Source organism: Neovison vison, chromosome 6 (assembly GCF_020171115.1).
Source record: "Neovison vison isolate M4711 chromosome 6, ASM_NN_V1, whole genome shotgun sequence".
Lineage (NCBI taxonomy): Eukaryota > Metazoa > Chordata > Mammalia > Carnivora > Mustelidae > Neogale > Neogale vison.
The window spans coordinates 208,035,423-208,052,945 of record NC_058096.1 but is presented as its reverse complement, the minus strand read 5'-3'; the positions used below and the strand labels follow the sequence as shown (position 1 = coordinate 208,052,945).

The window sequence follows — 17,523 nt, the reverse complement described above, 5'->3', positions numbered from 1 at the left end:
TCTATAAATATATATGGTACGTGGAAAAATAACCAATTAACCAACTAGCTTTTTAGCATTATGGGTTCATGTTGCTTGAGTACATGGAATTCCATATATTCATTTAAATGAATTTTATTTTTTTTTAAGATCTTATGTATGTATGTATGTATGTATTTGAGAGAGAGTGAGCCAGGAGAGAGGCAGAGAGAGAGAGATAAGCAGACTCTGCACTGAGCATGGAGCCCAATTGCAGGGCTTGATATCAGAACCCCAAGGTCATGACCCCAAGATCTGAACAGAAATTAAAAGTTGGATGCTTAACCGACTGAGCCACCCAGACACCCCTAAAATAATTTTAAATATGATTAGCATACCTCTTTCTTTAACATCTTCAAGATAGGCTTTCAAAAATTCTTTATCAAAGCATTGACGATCTCGTTCACTTTCCATCACTTCAACGCCATCTGGACACTGGGTATTATCAAGAGGATTGTCCATAAGGCTTACAAATCTATTCAAGAAAATACAGACAATATCACATTTTCACCTGTACATGTTTCACCACAGAATTCCTCTTAGAAAAAGTCAACCTCTTACTTATCCTTGAAGGTCACAGAGGACCACTTAATATTGACATCACCAGTGGAACTACCCCATGGAATAATCCAACAAGATTATGGAATCAGTCCTGCTCTGAGGCTGCTGGAGGAATGAGAGTTACTTAGCCACAGACGGAGGACAGTGGCCCCGTCAGAGGCCTTGAGGTGGACATCAACACTTGCTCTGTCAGAACGTTCATACTAGATCGTGTCCTATTATGGTTGGTGTTAATCCCAGTGAATGGCATCAGACTCTAAGAAGAGGTGGGGTTAAATTATAATGAACTCGGATGGTCGGTATCCTTTCAACTGAAAAGATGGATACTCCAGGGACGCCTGGGTGGCTCAGTTGGTTAAGCAGCTGCCTTCAGCTCAGGTCATGATCCCAGCGTCCTGGGATCGAGTCCCACATCTGGCTGCTTGCTTGGCAGGGAGCCTGCTTCTCCCTCTGCCTCTGCCTACCTCTGTCTGCCTGTGCTCACTCTCGCTCCTCTCTCTCTGACAAATAATAAATAAAATCTTTAAAAAAAAAAGAAAAAGATGGATACTCCAACCCAAAAAAAAAAGCCCAAGGAGAGAAACTAAAATGACACTTGATCACCCGTCCTCCATTTTTGAAAGATGTTTTGCTGTGAAAGGCAGTATAATTATTTCAATTCAAACTTGGAAATCCCTTGAACAGTCTCCAGCTGCAAGTGTGGGCCCTGCTGGCTTGGGTGGTATCGTTCTCATTGGTTTGCGGAAGCTCTAGACATGTGGAAGATAAAGTCCACCTGTTCTATTTTTAACACATATATTTCCCAGTTCATTTTCCTTGTAATTTTATTTAATGTCTACATGCAGAGAAAGCAAAAAAGTTCTAATGTCTTTGTGGATCGATCCATGCAACTTTTCCTTTGCAAGCTTTTTTTTTTTTTTTAAGACTTTATGTATTTATTTGAAAAAGAGAGAGACAGAGAAAGAGCATGAGTGAGCAGAGGAGAGGGAGAGGGAGCCCCATGCAGGACTCAATCTCAGGACCTTGAGATTATGACCTGAGCCGAAGGCGGCAGCTTAACCAACTCAGCCACCCAGGAGCGCCCTTTACAAGTTCTTTCATTGAGTTAATTTTTGTCATCCATCCCTATCCAAAAAAAAAAGCCTATATTTTATCATTCTTTAATGTTTTATCAGAATAATCACTCTAAGTATTTTAAAATTTGCAAGGATACTGTTTCACTTAAAACCACAGTCTCTCACTCCCCCTCTGTCTCAGATCCTCCAGAAGCAATCTCTTTCATGGGTCAATCACTATTTTTACTTATCCTACAGGGAATTCTCTTTTACGCAGGACTAATACTTCAATGTTGTTTAATCAAGCAGAGGTATTCCTTTCCTTCTCTTCCGTTCCCCAACCCTACCACCTCCCAATTTTTACGATCTATACTTTCACTTTTTCAACATCCCATTATGAAGGTTTTCCAACATTTAGGAAAGTAAAAAAAAAAAAAAAAATTCTACAGTGAACACCCCTGTCCCCACCAACTAGGTTCCATATTTAAGATTTTACTGCAGCTGTTTTAGGACACAACCATCCATTTATCCACCCCTCGATCTACTCATCAAGCCATCTTATTCTCTGATGCATTCAAAGCACTCCCAGACATCATGTACTTTCACTTTCATACCATTAACACCAACACCATCCGCATTCTGTTCTGAAACCATATTTAACATTTCTATCTTGCCTGCAGGTTGACTCCAAAATTGAAAAATTCGTGTCTTTGTGACAATGAGCTGGAAAGAGTCAGTGATGCCTTCACGTTTGAGGCTGAGACCCCAGCATGTCGGCTGGGCACCCACACACGCAAACTGTTTTTGCCCCAGCACCAGCCCACCATGGGTGAACATGGGGACAAGCAGTTGCCAGTCCCCTGGGAAGTCTCCGAACACAAAACTCTGGGGTTTTCCCCCAGGGCCACCCTAGAGGACACCGCAGGCTTTTTGGTCTGATGCTGAGTGGTCTGTGCAGTGGAACTGAGGAGGAGATTAGAAGGCAGGGGATCGTCTGTGTATATGAAATTGTCCTTTTGTTTTTTAGTATCCTGCCTCGATCTGCCCCAGCCTGGACCTGGAATTTCTGACCACATGCTTCTTCAGAATTCTCCAGGGCCAATGGGCTTAATTTCTTGATTTGGTCTCTGAACCTTGCTCCATTCTATTTTTATCAGTCACCACTGTTCCGTCTGCTGTATGTCTCCCAAAGTGTGTGGCATCACTCATTTTGTGAAGGCATTCCCTTGCTTTCTCCATCATGGGGACTTATAGGTTTTATTTTATTCCTCATCTCAATAGGATCTCAAGAGGGGTAAGTGTAGATTGACACATGGTCAATCTACCATCATTAACATGGCATTTCTTGTTCTTTTTATATCTAATCTCTGGGTTATTCTAGATGTCTTCCTATATGACACACAGCAAAAATATGGCTATAGGCCATAAGCTTTCTGATGTTGTCAAGGGAAGAACGGGCTTTGTCTTTCCCTAACTATCCAACTTCCTTAAAGGTGTATCAAGTCACTCAGACCTTCCCCACTGGTTTATGAAAATCCCTGTATCACAGATTAGGATCACTTTCAGTAGGACCCGCTTTGTTCTAATAATTCATCTACAAATCATTGCCGAGCACCACCTCATTTTGAGTCTTATACATTTAAACATATTGTCATTCTCCGTAAGGCAAATTCTGTCCTGTTACTCTTGTTTTCCAAAATTATTGTTGCTGTTCTTAACTTTTTGCCTTTCAGATATACTTTCCAATCAGTTGTTCAAGCTCCAAAAAAAGAAATCCCGCTGGAGTTATGGTTGGAATTACATTACACTGATGTATAATTTTTGGAAGAAATCACATTTTTAATGCCTTTCATCCAGAAAAGACAAAGTATGTCTTTCCAAATACTCAAGACCTCTTTGACCTCCTTGCATCCGAAAGACATTCCTAGGACAGCCAAGAGCAGCGGGAGACCCATTCCAGTGGAAGGAATATGGTGGGCCAGTGGGGAGAAGATGTCATATCCCTGTTCATCCTGTGCTTACACAGGAATGAATTTAGTCTCTCTCTTTGCAATAGTTCACTTCTCTATTTTTGTCTGCTATGCATCTTACTGCCAGGATCAGAAGATGAGGAAGAGTTATGATGAGGTGAGCACTCATCACTGAAAGAACGGGACATTTCTGGGAAATCACCCCTTGAGTCATGGTTTTAGCAAACACCTAATGTTTAAGGCAGATAAGTCCCCGGACACAGGACGGAGGGGGCTCTCACTGGAGCAGCAGCATGTCAAGGTGGCCTGGAGTCAGCTTCAAGGCAGGGAGGGTGCTATGGCTTTTCAAGTTCCCTTCCAAGGTAAGAAAGACTGTTCAATGTCTCAGGCCAGATTAGAAGCTGTATCACATTTGCTGGGATGGTTTTTCTTAGTTTGGGGCGGTTTACAGGTTCCTTTAAGGAAACCAAAAAAGGGTAAGACAACCAGGGAGCCCTGGGTGTGTGTTTTTTCACACTTCAAACAGCAGTAGCATTTGTCCAGAAATCCTCTGAGATCTACTTCCTCGTGCCATTGGACAACAACTTCAAAATCCTGTACAAAGGCCTCGGAACGTCTGTGAACCAGGATCAGGTCATCTGAGTCCAAGAACCATCCTATCTTGTTCCCGAGACAGGTGAGCGTCCAGGCTGCAGGTCCTCCTTACCTTGTGTGTGAAAGTCTCTATGGGGGAATCTACTCACTTTAAAGGTGTGGATGAGTCACACAGGGCAGTCGGGAACTCCACCAAATGGTCCCCACTGACGACTAGCAAGGTGAGCTTCTTTAGGTTAAGCAAGGCATAAGGAAGATAGGTCAGCTTGTTCTTATACAAGAGAAAAGTCTGCAGTTCTTCTAGCCTAAGAAGAAGTAAAGGGGATAAGGGAATTAGACTTATAAGGATTAACTTCATAGTGGAAAAAAAAAAAAAAAAAGTAAATGGCAAATAAATTCTGGTACGAAATCCCTACATAGTTTATTTTATATATGTGACCCTTACGAGGATAAGCGGACTTTAGAATTAGGACCTGACCCTCAGTACATCTCTCCAAGTGTCTGACCTGACCCTCAGTACATCTCTCCAAGTGTCTGACCTGACCCTCAGTACATCTCTCCAAGTGTCTGACCTGACCCTCTCCAAGGGGTCAGGAAAGGATGGGAAAGGAACTATACTGGAACTGGGGCCAAGAATGAACAGATCTGGGCCACATATTTCCTGGTATATATCTTGAAAGGCCAATATTCCTCCCCTATCATATCTTCTAAATTTAGAATGGAAAGAAATCTGTCAAATGAAAAGGAAATGAGCAAAATGTGCTCTGGATTTGTTTTATTTGTTTTCCGTTTTATTCTAACTCGGCGACTCCCCCCCCCCGCCCCCGGCCCCGACCCAGTTTTCTCCTTGCATGCATTTCCAAAATCTTGACTGAGCCTACAAATAGTTCACAGAGTTTGACTCGTGTTTCAAACTAAAACGATTCCCACTTAGTCTCCCAAAACTGGAAAACACTGATATACATCACACATACCAGGAGTAGAAAAAGGTCATGTAAGTGACCTTGGGAACTAAGTCAGTTTGGCTTCTGGGTCATGACAACTTACTTATTATGCACTATCTTTATAAAGGAGACTCTGGATCCCAAAAGGTCAGATATTTTGTTTCATTCACTATTTTAAACTCTGGGCCTGCCATACAGGAGCCTAGAATCATTGGTGGAATGAATGAATGAATGAAATGAGTGAATGAATGGATCTTACATGCTCAGTGTAATTTTTTTTTTAAGTCAGCTCTATGCTCATCGTGGGGCTTGAACTCACCACCCCACGATCAGGAGTCTCATGCCCTACTGACTGAGCCAGCCAGAGAGCCCAGTCCAATTATTTTTTAAGCACAAAATACAAGGATATGATTGGAAAAACTTTACCAATCATATTGATTTGCTTGAAAGATCATGTGTGATAAATCAATAAATGAAACCAATAAAAATTACCCTCACTGGCATTCTAAACAGAGTTTAGAAATGTTCCTCTTCCATATGTAACATATGTATAAAGACATAGAGTGATACGTTTCTATTCCATATATAATAAAGATACTTTGCTATGTGTACGGGGTAAAGTTAATGATGTCATTCTGTTGAGGACTCAAGGAAATTAAAAGACAACGGAGACAACCAAGACAACAGAGATGTGTTCAAATGCACATACATACGCACGCACACTTACGAGGCTGGAAACTGGAAACTGTCTCATTATCTAAAGAACGAAACTCATTTCCCAGAAACAATAAACTCTTGGAAAATACACTGATTTCAAAGACCATTCGTGTGTTATGCCTGTTTAAAACGTTAAAACGGCGGTTAAGGCATTAGTAACTAATTCATACACCTCACCTTCAGAATGCAAGTAGCTACCTGTCTATATCTTGGGGCAGGTCATTCAGGATATTGTTGCTGATATCCAACCACTGCAAATTACACATCCTCAGGACACAGATCGGGACACTGGCAAACTTGTTTGCTGAGATATCTACAAACGTAACTTGCTTCAAGTTACTTAACTAGAAAGGAATAACAACATATTCTAATTACTTTTGTAAGTGCAGGTATGTTCAACTAATAATTTTCAGGTGATATTTCTTCCCAAAGGCCCTTCTAAGAATATACACAACACAGATCAGGAGAATATGCATTTTGGAGCGCTGACGACGTGCTCCATGACGGGCGGCACACCGGGGCTGCCTACCAGGAGTTCACGCTTCTGAAAATAAGCAATGCCATCTAATGTAGCAAGAACTAACGTGAAGAAGTTTTCAACTGGGTGCGTTCAGCGGCACAGACATAAGGGGCTAATGTCCCAATGTCACAGTAGGGTAAGGGAAGGGGGTCAAGAAAGATCTCACGGAGAATGGAGTTTTTGCACTGGGTCCTGAGGTTTCCCCCAAAGGGGAAAAGACAGAGAAGGGAACTCCAGGTAGGGAGCAGCAAGCATGTGCAAAGTCACAGAAAACAAAAAGCACAAGCCTTAAAAAATAGAATGACTTGAAGACGGCCACAAGGAGTTTTGGCAGATTTTTTTTTTTTTTAAGATTTTATTTATTTATTTGACAGCAATACGGCGAGAGAGGGAACACAAGCAGGGGGAGTGGGAGAGGGAGAAGCAGGCTTCCCGCTAAGCAGGGAGTCCCATGTGGGGCTCAATCCTAGGACCCTGGGCTCACGACCTAAGCCAAAGGCAGACGCCCAACAGACCGAGCTACCCAGGCACCCTAGAGTTTTGGCAAATTTTAAAAAGACTCACATTTGAGCTCATGCAGGGATAGAGCAATCAATCAAAAATCTCTACTCTTTAGGTCTCTTCTCCATAATTTGTGTTTTAATATGGTAACTGGATACATTGGGACATATATTTTTTTAATTTCAAATGCAAACCTATGAATATTGAATGAAGTAGGAAATGTGTCTCATGTTTGGATTTGTTTTTGTAAGTTGGGTCATGGCCATGACCTATAGAAGGAGCTACCTTTTACTGACTTATTTTCAGAGTCCACTGATAACACCTGGGCTGCCCTTCAGAACACATTTTCAAAACTGTTATGTAATATACAATATGGAGCCAGTTGAACCAACAGAAGGAATGAATGAAATCTACAAAAGAAGAAGCAGTAGGCTTATACCTCTCTTTATCTTAATAGAATACCTAACTCCCTATTGCTACATTTGCTTTAGTGACTCACAGGTCACACTCACCCCTTTGAATCGGCACATTCTAATTTTGCTCTTGTTTTGAATTTCTAAAAATGAATGTGAAGACAGTAATGGGACAGTAAATGAGCATCAGAAAAGATGTTTGGGGTGCCCATACTCAGTCTAAAGTCTCTGACCGTGTTGCCAGTGTTCTCAGATCAGCAGAAAAATCAAGACTGAATTAACATCAGTCTCTTGTCTTCCTCCTTTTTACAATAAATGTAGAAGGTACATTTTTTTAGACTGTAAAAAAAAGTAAGTTTTTTCCCTTTTTTTTTTTTTTTTAGATTTATTTATTTGACACAGAGAGAGACAACACACAAGCAGGCGGAGCAGCAGACAAAGGGAGAGGGAGAAACAGGCTCCTTGCTGAGGAGAGAGCCCAAAGTGAAGCTCGATCCTAGGGTTCAGGGATCATGAGGTGAGCTGGAGGCAGATGATTAACCGACTGAGCCACCCAGGTGCCCCAAGTTCTTTCCTTTAAATATCCTCAATAAGTTAAGACTTCTGTGAAAATTAGAATAAGGAAAATCACAGTAGCATCAAACTAGCAAGGAGACAAATGCCTGGATTTCCCAGGCATTTGTAATTCCCCACTAGCTACTTTCATCAAGGGCAAAACAAAACACTCATAAATTCTTTGGAAAGGTAGTTACAGTCTATGTCCATACCACCCTGAATGCGCCCGATCTCGTCTGATCTTGGAAGCTAAGCAGGGTCGGGCCTGGTTAGTACTTGGATGGGAATTTATCTGAAAATTCCAGTGCTGTCCAGATAAAAATCTGACATTCAGTCAGAATAAATACAACACTCATTTACACAGAAGTTTCATTACCTTTACCTTTGCCTCAAAATTCCTGCTAGTTCCCTCCACGGGTCGTTCATTCTATTTGCGGGTCTGTTTGAACTTGAATTCAGGATTGTGTCAATTATTTGTGTGAAAGGCAACTCATGAAGACAGGCACAATCATGCGAATACATAGAACCCTACTGAACAGTACACTTAAAAATGGTCACAGTGGTAAATGTAACGTTATGTTTTTGACCAAAAAAAAAAAAAGTTTTAATGCCAGCATTTGGATATGGCATCCAGGCAAATGGTGCTTTCCTGAGTCTGTAGAGACCAGAACCTTGGGTGCTGTGTGTTTCCTTTGGATACATACAAGTTGGACACATAAGGCTGAGACAACCTGTCTTCAGCTACAGAGTTTCTATTTATCTTGAATAAACCCTAGTTTGGACAGGTGGCTGAACTTTATGTCCAGTGAGAACCACTCAGTCTGAAAATAGTGAAGTTATATATAAAGAGAGTCAGTGAGCTACTATAACGAGCCAACTGGGGAAGTATAACAAGTACAGTGCATTTACAGAATCCCATTCAAAGCAAAGAGCCTAAAAATCTCTATCCCGGGTACATGTGCTTCCACCTATGTCAATATAGTGGTGTCAACAGGACATTGCTGTTTGCCAGGAAAAAAACAAACCTCACTTGTGGTTGCCTAGGGCTGCCTAATCCGCCAACTCATGCAGATTAACTGCAAACAGGAGAGACAGAATTTTGAGAGAATGATAGAAATATCCTAAATGTGAATTATGGTGAATTGTACACTTAATGACTGAATCTGGGCATCTATAAATTATATCTCAATAAAGAGAAGGGAAAAGAGAAGGGACAGAGAGGCAAGCCTAGGAGGCTGCTGCTCCAGTTCAGATGGAGGACAGCACGGGCTTGGACCAGGGTGTCAGTGGCAAGGTGCTGGACGGTGGTCAGACACAGAACCTATTCTGAAGGACACGTTCAACAGGACTTACTTACAGAGTGGAATCAGGGTATAGAAGCAAGAGAGGTCAAGACAACTTGCCTTGCTTCCAGCCTGGACAACTGAAAGAAGACTGTGCCAATTTCTAAACTGGGGAGGCCTGAAGGCACCTGGGTGGTTCAGTGCGTTAAGCATCTACCTTTGGCTCAGGTCATGACCCTGGGGTCCCGGAATCGAGCCCCACCTCGGGCTCCTTGCTCAGCGGAGAGCCTGCTTCTCCCTCTCCCTCTGCCTGCCGCTCCCCCTGCTTTGGCACGCTCTCTCTTTCTCTCTCTGTCAAATAAATAAATTTAAAATAATTACGTAAATAAACAAACAAACAAATTTGGGAGGCCTGGGGAATGAGCAGTCTCAAGGAGGGAGTCACGCCCCTGGGCAGACACCCTCTCCTGGACTGTGGCCCTCACCTGGACTGTTGGGCATTTCCTGGGGCGATCGTGGAAGCAGCCACTTCCACAGGCCAAGAAGTTTCCAGGCAAGGAGAGTAACACCCCATCTGGGACTCTAATCAGCAGCCAGGGCCTTGTCAGCACCACACCAGCAACATTGTTTCCAGTCTGTTCCTTACCAGCAGGATTATGAGATCTCTATCTCCCTTTAGCATAAGAAGTCTGTTGAATTTTGTTTGGCAACACTCTTCCCTCTCAGCGGCTCCATTTCATCAGAATGGGATTCTAAATCATTTCTCCAGTGAATACAGACCAAAAGTCACTAGCGAATGTTGTTTAAATGAATGGACCTTTAAAATCCTATCTGTTAAGACTGTTTTGGTTACCTACAAGTTTTTGTGAATATATTAACTTCTTTTAAAAATTTTACCCCCTTTATTTCCAACTGTTTCCAATTTATTTTACCACTGTGGATAAATAAATCCAGATCTGCATCACAGACAACAGGCATCAGACATTAAATAGACATTAAATAAAAATATCTCGTATGAAAACAGGACGTCTTGCCTAGTTTTGTTTGTTTCTTTTTTTGTAGTTGTTTCTTTTTTTTCTTTTTTCTTTTTTACAGAGAAAGAGAGAGATCACAAGTAGGCAGAAAAGCAGGTGGGGGGGGGACAGGCTCCCCACTGTGCAGAGAGCCTGATGTGGGGCTTCATCCAAGGACCCTGAGATCACGACCTGAGCCGAAGGCAGAGGCTTAATACACTGAGCCACCCAGGCGCCCCGTTTGTTTCTTTTTGACAGCTTTTCCGAACTTAAATTCAGCTTCTGGCCTAGTGTAAGAACATTCTGAAAGACCTTCTAGTCACTGGTATAAGGTGACTGAAATGTCAAGAAAGCGTGATATAAGAAAGGTGGACTCTGAGCTTGTGAACTGCCTTCCCCACATCATCACATGTCCTAAACCAAATACAAGTAAATTATAGTGCAAAAATGACTGCTTTCTTACTTCAAAGGGGAGCTCCGTTAATTCTAGGTTTCCAGAACAATCCAGTTTCTCTAGATTTTCACAGTCCCCCAATTCTGGAGGGATGCTTCTCAGAAGGTTGAAGCTCACATTGAGTTCTTTCAGATTCTTCAAGCGACCTGTCATCAGAACAAATGAACATCCATCGGGAAGATCCTTTAAGGTCTTTTAACAACAAATACAAGACAAAGAGAAAACATTTGTATAATGACGATGGGGGAGATAAGGAACATAATTTTGTATTGTTTTTTAAGCCCTTGATTAAATGTCAGCTTCTCTGTCCGTGATCACAGCATTTTGTGCTTACTCTCTAGTTAATCCTTCATGGAACTATAGGCAGCCCCCATCTTTTGCCCCTCACACCCCAAGAGAAAGAGAAGCAGTAATGATCACTGTAGTCTTCATTTTAAGGTACTGCAGCTGAACAGAAATGTGATGGAGAATTATAAAATGTTGATCAAAATGACATAATAGGCTATGCTAAACTTACATGGGAATAATTGGTTGTCATTTATGTTTGCAATGAACATGTATTGCATGCGTAACTTTCTAAAACTTAAAGAAAATAAACAAAGAGTTCACTCATGAGACTTCTAGTTTCTGAGCCATCGGCAAATGTCTGCCTATGCCGAGTCCTGCAGGTGGGATGGTGGTATCACCACCCCAAGGGGACCTTGCAAAGGAACTAGCAGCTCTGGGAACCAAGGAAACAGCCCTGCTCAGCAGTGTCCTGGGCCACGAGGGAAAAGAAGCTCCACGCAGCCTGCCCACCAGCTGCCTGCCTGCCAGACAAGAGCACGGAGGCTCCTGCTGGTGAACATACCAATTTCAGCCGGAAGATGGGAGATTTGGTTTTTTGGCAGATCCAGAATTCTCATCGCTTGAAACAGCTCAATGTAGGTAGGAATGATTTGAATCAGGGTGTTAGTGATGTGCCATTCTTGCAAGTGCGTCTGCTCCTTCAGTGAATCCGGCAGCTCCTGAGACAGAATGAATGACATCAGTTACAACTAGTTCCTCATGGTGTCGGAGCCGAGTGGTGGCGTGCGCAAAGTCAAGTATAACCGGGCATTTGCGAGAAAGGCAAGAAGCAAGACAGCATGGGTGAGAGCATCAGACCTAACCTTAGCCCGCTGCACAGCCCCTCCATGAAACCACTTTAAGACTCTGGGGTTGTCATGAATCTCACAACAGTGGACTGGCCAATTTCAAAAGTGCCATGAATTCCTGATATGAAAATCAAATGCCCAGTGAACACAGATAACCAGGCTCACACCTATAGCCACGACATGTACTGTTGGTTTACAACACACTGATTTAACATCTTCTGAAAACAAAATCTGTCCATGCATTGGATTTTAAAATGTGTGCTATGTTTCCCTCCCTAGTTGCTTGATAAAGATCTAATCGTTGCTGTGCCAAGTTTCTCACTGTTTTTCTGAGTCTCTCATAGGAAAGAACACCAGAAAGAGAGCGGGGAGACATGAATGCTGGGCCAGGTTCTGCCTTTTTTCGGGCGCACACCTCCCTGGTCATTTGTGAAGTGACAGAGGAACTCAGCAGAATCCAAGGCTGCCCTGGGCACAAGGTTTCTGGGATATGATTGCAAAGGTGCTGAGAAGTGCTTATGGATGTAGGTTCTCCAGGCAGGCTGGGTAACCCTTGTGGGGGTAATTGCTTAGACAAAGGCCATGTTTGGCAATGACACATGAGAATGATTTACCAGCGGTATTTAATTAGAACTGCAGAAGGGCACCCACTGATTTCAGCGATGGGGATGCAGAAGAAAAAGACTAGAGATTGTAGTAATTTATAGTAATTTATATAATTTATATAATTTATAGTAATAAACTCTCCCAGTTTAAGAAGGCAGTGCAGCCTACATGTCAGTGTCCTAGAATACTGGCTCATTCAGGACCCACAACGGTCCTCAGAGGGAGCTAAGGCAGGCCTTAGCCCCATTTTACTGAGGAGGAGAAAAAAATATATGAAAGTGGAGTAAAGGGACGCCTGGGTGGCTCAGTTGGTTAAGCAGCTGCCTTTGGCTCAGGTCATGATCTCGAGGTCCTGGGATCGAGTCCCGCATCGGGCTCCTTGCTCAGCGGGAAGCCTGCTTCTCCCTCTGCCTCTGCCTGCCTCTCTGTCTGCCTGTGCTCGCTCGCTCTCCCTCTCTCTCTCTGATAAATAAATAAAATCTTTAAAAAAAAAAAAAAAAGAAAGTGGAGTAAAGTGCCTCCAGATCACATGACCAATAAAGGACACCCACCACGATCCCCTCCCCAAATTCAGTCTCCCGGCCCAGAGTCCTTTCAGCCGTAAGTCAGGGGCATAAAAAGAGATGACGGGCAGGTTCCAGAGAACCCTGTCCCCCCAGAAAGAGATCATCATATCAGTTTGCTTGCCCATAGCACAGTCAGGTGCTGCTTCCACCAGAACCCGTCAGATCACCTGCAAGCCCAGGAGATACTGCCCCCAAGCAAAGCAGCAGGTCAGGGCACGGGGAGCAGGAAGCCACCGGTAAAGCCCAGAGGAAAGAAAGGGGGTGGGGGCGGCTACATCTTTGTCCTGGTCTCAGACTCTCAGAAAGAAATACAGCTAAATCTGTCACCACCTACCAGGGGGGATGTTACCTGAAAGGCTCGGTTCATTTAAAAAATAAAAAAAAAAAAGGCAAAGAGTGATCTTAAAGGTCTTGGGGGAGAGACCGCAGGAGTAATCATTTTAAAGGCTGTGCCATCCTGGGGAGGGCCGCCAGGATCCCAGAGCCTGCCGCCCTCGGAGGGACCCTGCTGCCCTTCCCAGGACTGCAGGGTCTTGCACGGAGGAAGAGACCTGAGAACCTTGTTTAGAGCAGGCAACTGGCTCCTCCCCATCCATGGGAAAGCTCTCTTTTGGCCAAGGCCAAGGCCAAGGCCAGTCAATACCTCCAGCAGAATCCAGCAGCGCATTGGGCACCCCCTTGCTGCACTCACCGTCCACTGCTCCCCCGAAAGCTCAAACACAAACGGACTCCTCCGTTTGTCTCTCTCCTTGGAAAGTGAACTCTGCCTCGCGTAAGTGTTCCTTTCGATCTTTTCCAGAAGCCTCGCGCTGGTGTCTACGAAGCCATTCTTGCAGTACGCAGCCTGGGGGATGCCTTTCCTCCTGCACTCGGCCACGAAGTTCCACTCCTCCTTTATCCTAAACGGACAGCAAAGGCCGAAGTCACACTCCGGGGGAACCGCCCCCACCTGCCTGGAGCGGCCGGCAGACCACCTGTGCGCAGACGCAGTCCCTCCCCAGGCCGGCGATTTCCGCCCCCACCCCGCCACCCCCGCAGCGGCTGGAGACTCAGGGACCCCTCCACGGAACCAAATCTCAGCTCAGCCCCGTGCACTCTTTCCTGGGTCCCTCTGCTGTGGGAATGTAAGCGGCATCTTAAACCCTCAGAGTTGTGAATTATCAGCAACTTGGACTAAAAAAGTAGAGAAGGTGAGTGGGATGGAATTCCTAAAATTTCTACCAAAGTTACCTATGTATTTGATTAATTACAATTTCCTTTGATATTATGTGGTGCTAGCCCAAGTTGTTTTGTTTTAAGATTTTATTTATTTATTTGACAGAAACACAGCGAGGCAGGGGGAGTGGAAGAGGGAGAATCAGGCTTCCCGTGGAGCAGGGAGTCCGATACTGGGATCCCAGGACCCTGAGATCATGACCTGACCTGAAGGCAGATACTTAAGGATTGAGCCACCCAGGCGCCCCTCTTTTGTTTTTTAAATAGCTGGCCACAGGAATATGCTAATATTTCAAGGATGTCTGATTTGAAATATATAGGCAGCCCCAGTTTATATCATACCCTAGAAACGATCTTTACAACTCTGCAGAGACTAAAGTGAACTTGCAGAAAACTGATAGCAACACAAATCATTCTTGACTACAGACACACAAATCAATTCTGTCCGGTGGAGGGACAACCCTCCCCCACCTCTGAGTACAGATTGTTCCGTTTGCAAGTTCATTTCAATTTTCCTGATACCTAAACGTGTCTGTCCTTTGGATTCTCCTCTGAACTGGCTGTAACACCTCCCTCCTTGTCCTCGTGTTCATAATGAGAAAACATGAATTTTTAACTCGCATTCCCTTTGTATCTGCACGTTTTCTGAGGGTTAACCTTTAACACAGGTTGGGCACCCTGTGAGAAGTCAGGCAGTGGTGCCGTTGAGGTAGGAGAAAGCCCAGACCTCTTTCCCTCATCCCTTGTTGGGTTGGGACCCGCAGGGCTCAGAGAGCTGTGATCACCTTCTCCTTTATGTAGCTTCAACTGCTTTCAGTCCTGCCTGGTTTTTGTTTCACACCCCCATCCATGCCCCATCACCCCCGACCCCCTGTAATGTTCAATTCTTAGGGAATGAGTAAGCAGGGAAACCAGAGGGGCAAAGCTGCTGGGACAGCGTGCAGAGGGTGTGGAGCTAGCTAGAGACCTCTGATTCAGAGCCAAGCCCACACTGCTAAAGGAATCACAGGTGCTGAAACATTCTAGTTAAGTGTTTATAGACAGTCTTTCCACCAGTCGAAAGTTAAGAGTGTTAGCAAAGCTTGGTAGCAACACTAGAATGTGGTCAATGTGAGTAATTCCTCAGGAGAGCTGCAATGCCGGGGTAGGTGGCTGGTGACACAGCCAGATCCTGCCAGTCACCAACCCTCTAGATCCCAATGGATTTTGTAAAGATCATATGTATACTGTATGATCCAAACATTCCACTCCTGGGTATTCCTAGAAGACAGGGGAAAGCATATATCCATACAAAGACATGGGCATATGCTCATATCAGCTTTATAGCCCAAACCCGGAAACAACCCAAACGCACCTTCACAGGTGAATGGATGGACACACTGTAGCTTATCCACACTACTCGGCAATAAAAAAAAAAAAAGAAATGAACTCTTGATACACACTACCGCATGAGTGAATCTCAAGGTCATCAGGCTGAACGAAAGAATCCAGGTAATCAATCAATCAATAAAAGAATCCAGACCAAAAAAAGTATTCCATTTATATAAAATGATTTGTAAGACTCGAATAAATGCGGGGCACCTGGGTGGCTCAGTGGGTTAAGCCTCTGCCTTCAGCTTGGGTCATGATCTCAGGGTCCTGGGATCAAGCCCCGCATCGGGCTCTCTGCTCAGCGCGGAGCCTGCTTCCTCCTCTCTCTCTGCCTGCCTCTCTGCCTACTTGTGATCTCTGTCTGTCGCCTGGGTGGCTCAGTTGGTTGTCTGTCAAATAAATAAATAAAATCTTTAAAAAAAAAAAAAAGACTCTAATAAGTGCAAAGTCATCTACAAAGACAGGAAGGCGTGACTGCCCGGGCATCAAGGACAGGGATGAGAGGAAAGAACCACCAAGAGTGAGGAAGAGGCTTGTAAGGTGAAGAACGTGATCATATCTTGATTGTGGAGATGGTTTTAGGGACGTATACATACATCAAACATTTCAAATTGTATCCTTTAAATACATGTAGTTTCCTGTGTGTTAAGTTATGCTCCTCAGTAAGGCTTTTATAAAAAACATTTCGTGGTCCCACTTTCCTCACCTCCGCGTCCCTCCTCAGCCCCTTTGCACCTCTCTTGCTGTTTCGCATGCACCCAGCAAACGTCACTCTGGCTGGTATCCACTCCCCTCTCCTCTGCCCGCCACCCCCCCGCCCCCCGGTTCTGCACATGCACCCATCCAGGACACAAACATGAAGGAAAGTTCACCACCTTACAAACTGGCCTCATTTTGGATGGTGGCCCCTGACCCAGGCCCCTCGCTGCTACCCAGCTGCCCTACCACACTCCCAAGCCCATCTCTTTGCTCTAGGCCCTAGGTGACTCTTACACATTTTCTCCCTTTCAAGCAAACCTCCATCACCGCCTACCCATCCTCTATCCCAGAGCTTCTAGTCCAGGGAAGGAAGAAATGAAAGAGAACAGAACACCTGGAAGTCCCAGCACCACATCCACGCCACCTGCTCCTGTCTGTTCCTGTCAACTCTGCCTGTGCTGCAGCTGGTCTGGAAGAACTCTCCCAGATCCTCCCTGGTTACCCTCCTCCCGAGCACCCAGCCTCTCACTGGCTCAAGGACTTCCTGCTTGTCTCTTGAGTATTTCCCTCCTGAGGATCACTCCCATGAGCACATGCGCTCAGTTTTTTCTGCCAACTCAAAGGGCAACACTGCCACCATCCTCTTCCCCACCCCACCCCCCACCTCCCTGCAATGTCATGTCTTCCATCAAGCCTGCTTCTCTGCTCCACCTTACAGCCAACCCCACGAAAGAGCTGTGCTGACTCATATCCACAATTCTCCGTTCCCATCCCCCTGTTCTCTGTTGAACGCCCTTCGCTCGGCATCCCCCTTTTGTGGAAATTTTTCTCAAGGTCACCATGACCTCCACTTCACTAGACCCAGTAGCCAAATCCAGTCCTCATCTCCTCTGACCCATCTGGAACATTCAGCACAGCTTTTCTTCCCCCATCAAGCCTGATTGCCCCTTGGCTCCCTCTCTCTGCCGATTCCACTCCTACCTCTCTAGTCACTGGGCTGCCTCCCCCTCAACTTTGCAACCTCCGAATCTCCAAGGTCCCAACACCCCGTCCTTGGGCCTCTGCCCTTCTCTATCTACACTCATTCGTTGGCTATCTCGCAGTGCATGGCTTAAAATGGATCTGTGTGCTGATGATGCCCAGTTACAGTTATCTAGCCAAGACTGCCTCACTGACTCCTTGCTTCTCCCGTAGCTCCGCCCGAATGTCTAAAATTAACATATTCCAGGGGCGCCTGGGTGGCTCAGTGGGTTAAAGCCTCTGCCTTCGGCTCAGGTCATGATCTCAGGGTCCTGGGATCGAGCCCCGCATCTCTCTGCTCAGCAGGGAGCC

The 17,523-nt window shown here is 44.8% G+C and overlaps 1 protein-coding gene across 9 annotated transcripts in view; it reads right to left on the bottom strand.

Annotated features, from left to right (window-relative positions):
* LRRC2 (leucine rich repeat containing 2) overlaps positions 1 to 17,523 on the bottom strand; it is a 48,390-nt gene that overhangs the window by 3,654 nt on the left and 27,213 nt on the right. For all 9 annotated transcript variants that reach the window (XM_044253720.1, XM_044253724.1, XM_044253723.1 and 6 more), the window contains 6 exons: positions 13,598 to 13,805; positions 11,449 to 11,605; positions 10,608 to 10,744; positions 6,058 to 6,203; positions 4,348 to 4,503; positions 357 to 493 (listed from right to left, as the gene is read on the bottom strand). In XM_044253720.1, coding sequence (XP_044109655.1) covers positions 357 to 493; positions 4,348 to 4,503; positions 6,058 to 6,203; positions 10,608 to 10,744; positions 11,449 to 11,605; positions 13,598 to 13,805 — 941 coding nt within the window. The remainder of the gene's footprint in view (positions 1 to 356; positions 494 to 4,347; positions 4,504 to 6,057; positions 6,204 to 10,607; positions 10,745 to 11,448; positions 11,606 to 13,597; positions 13,806 to 17,523) is intronic.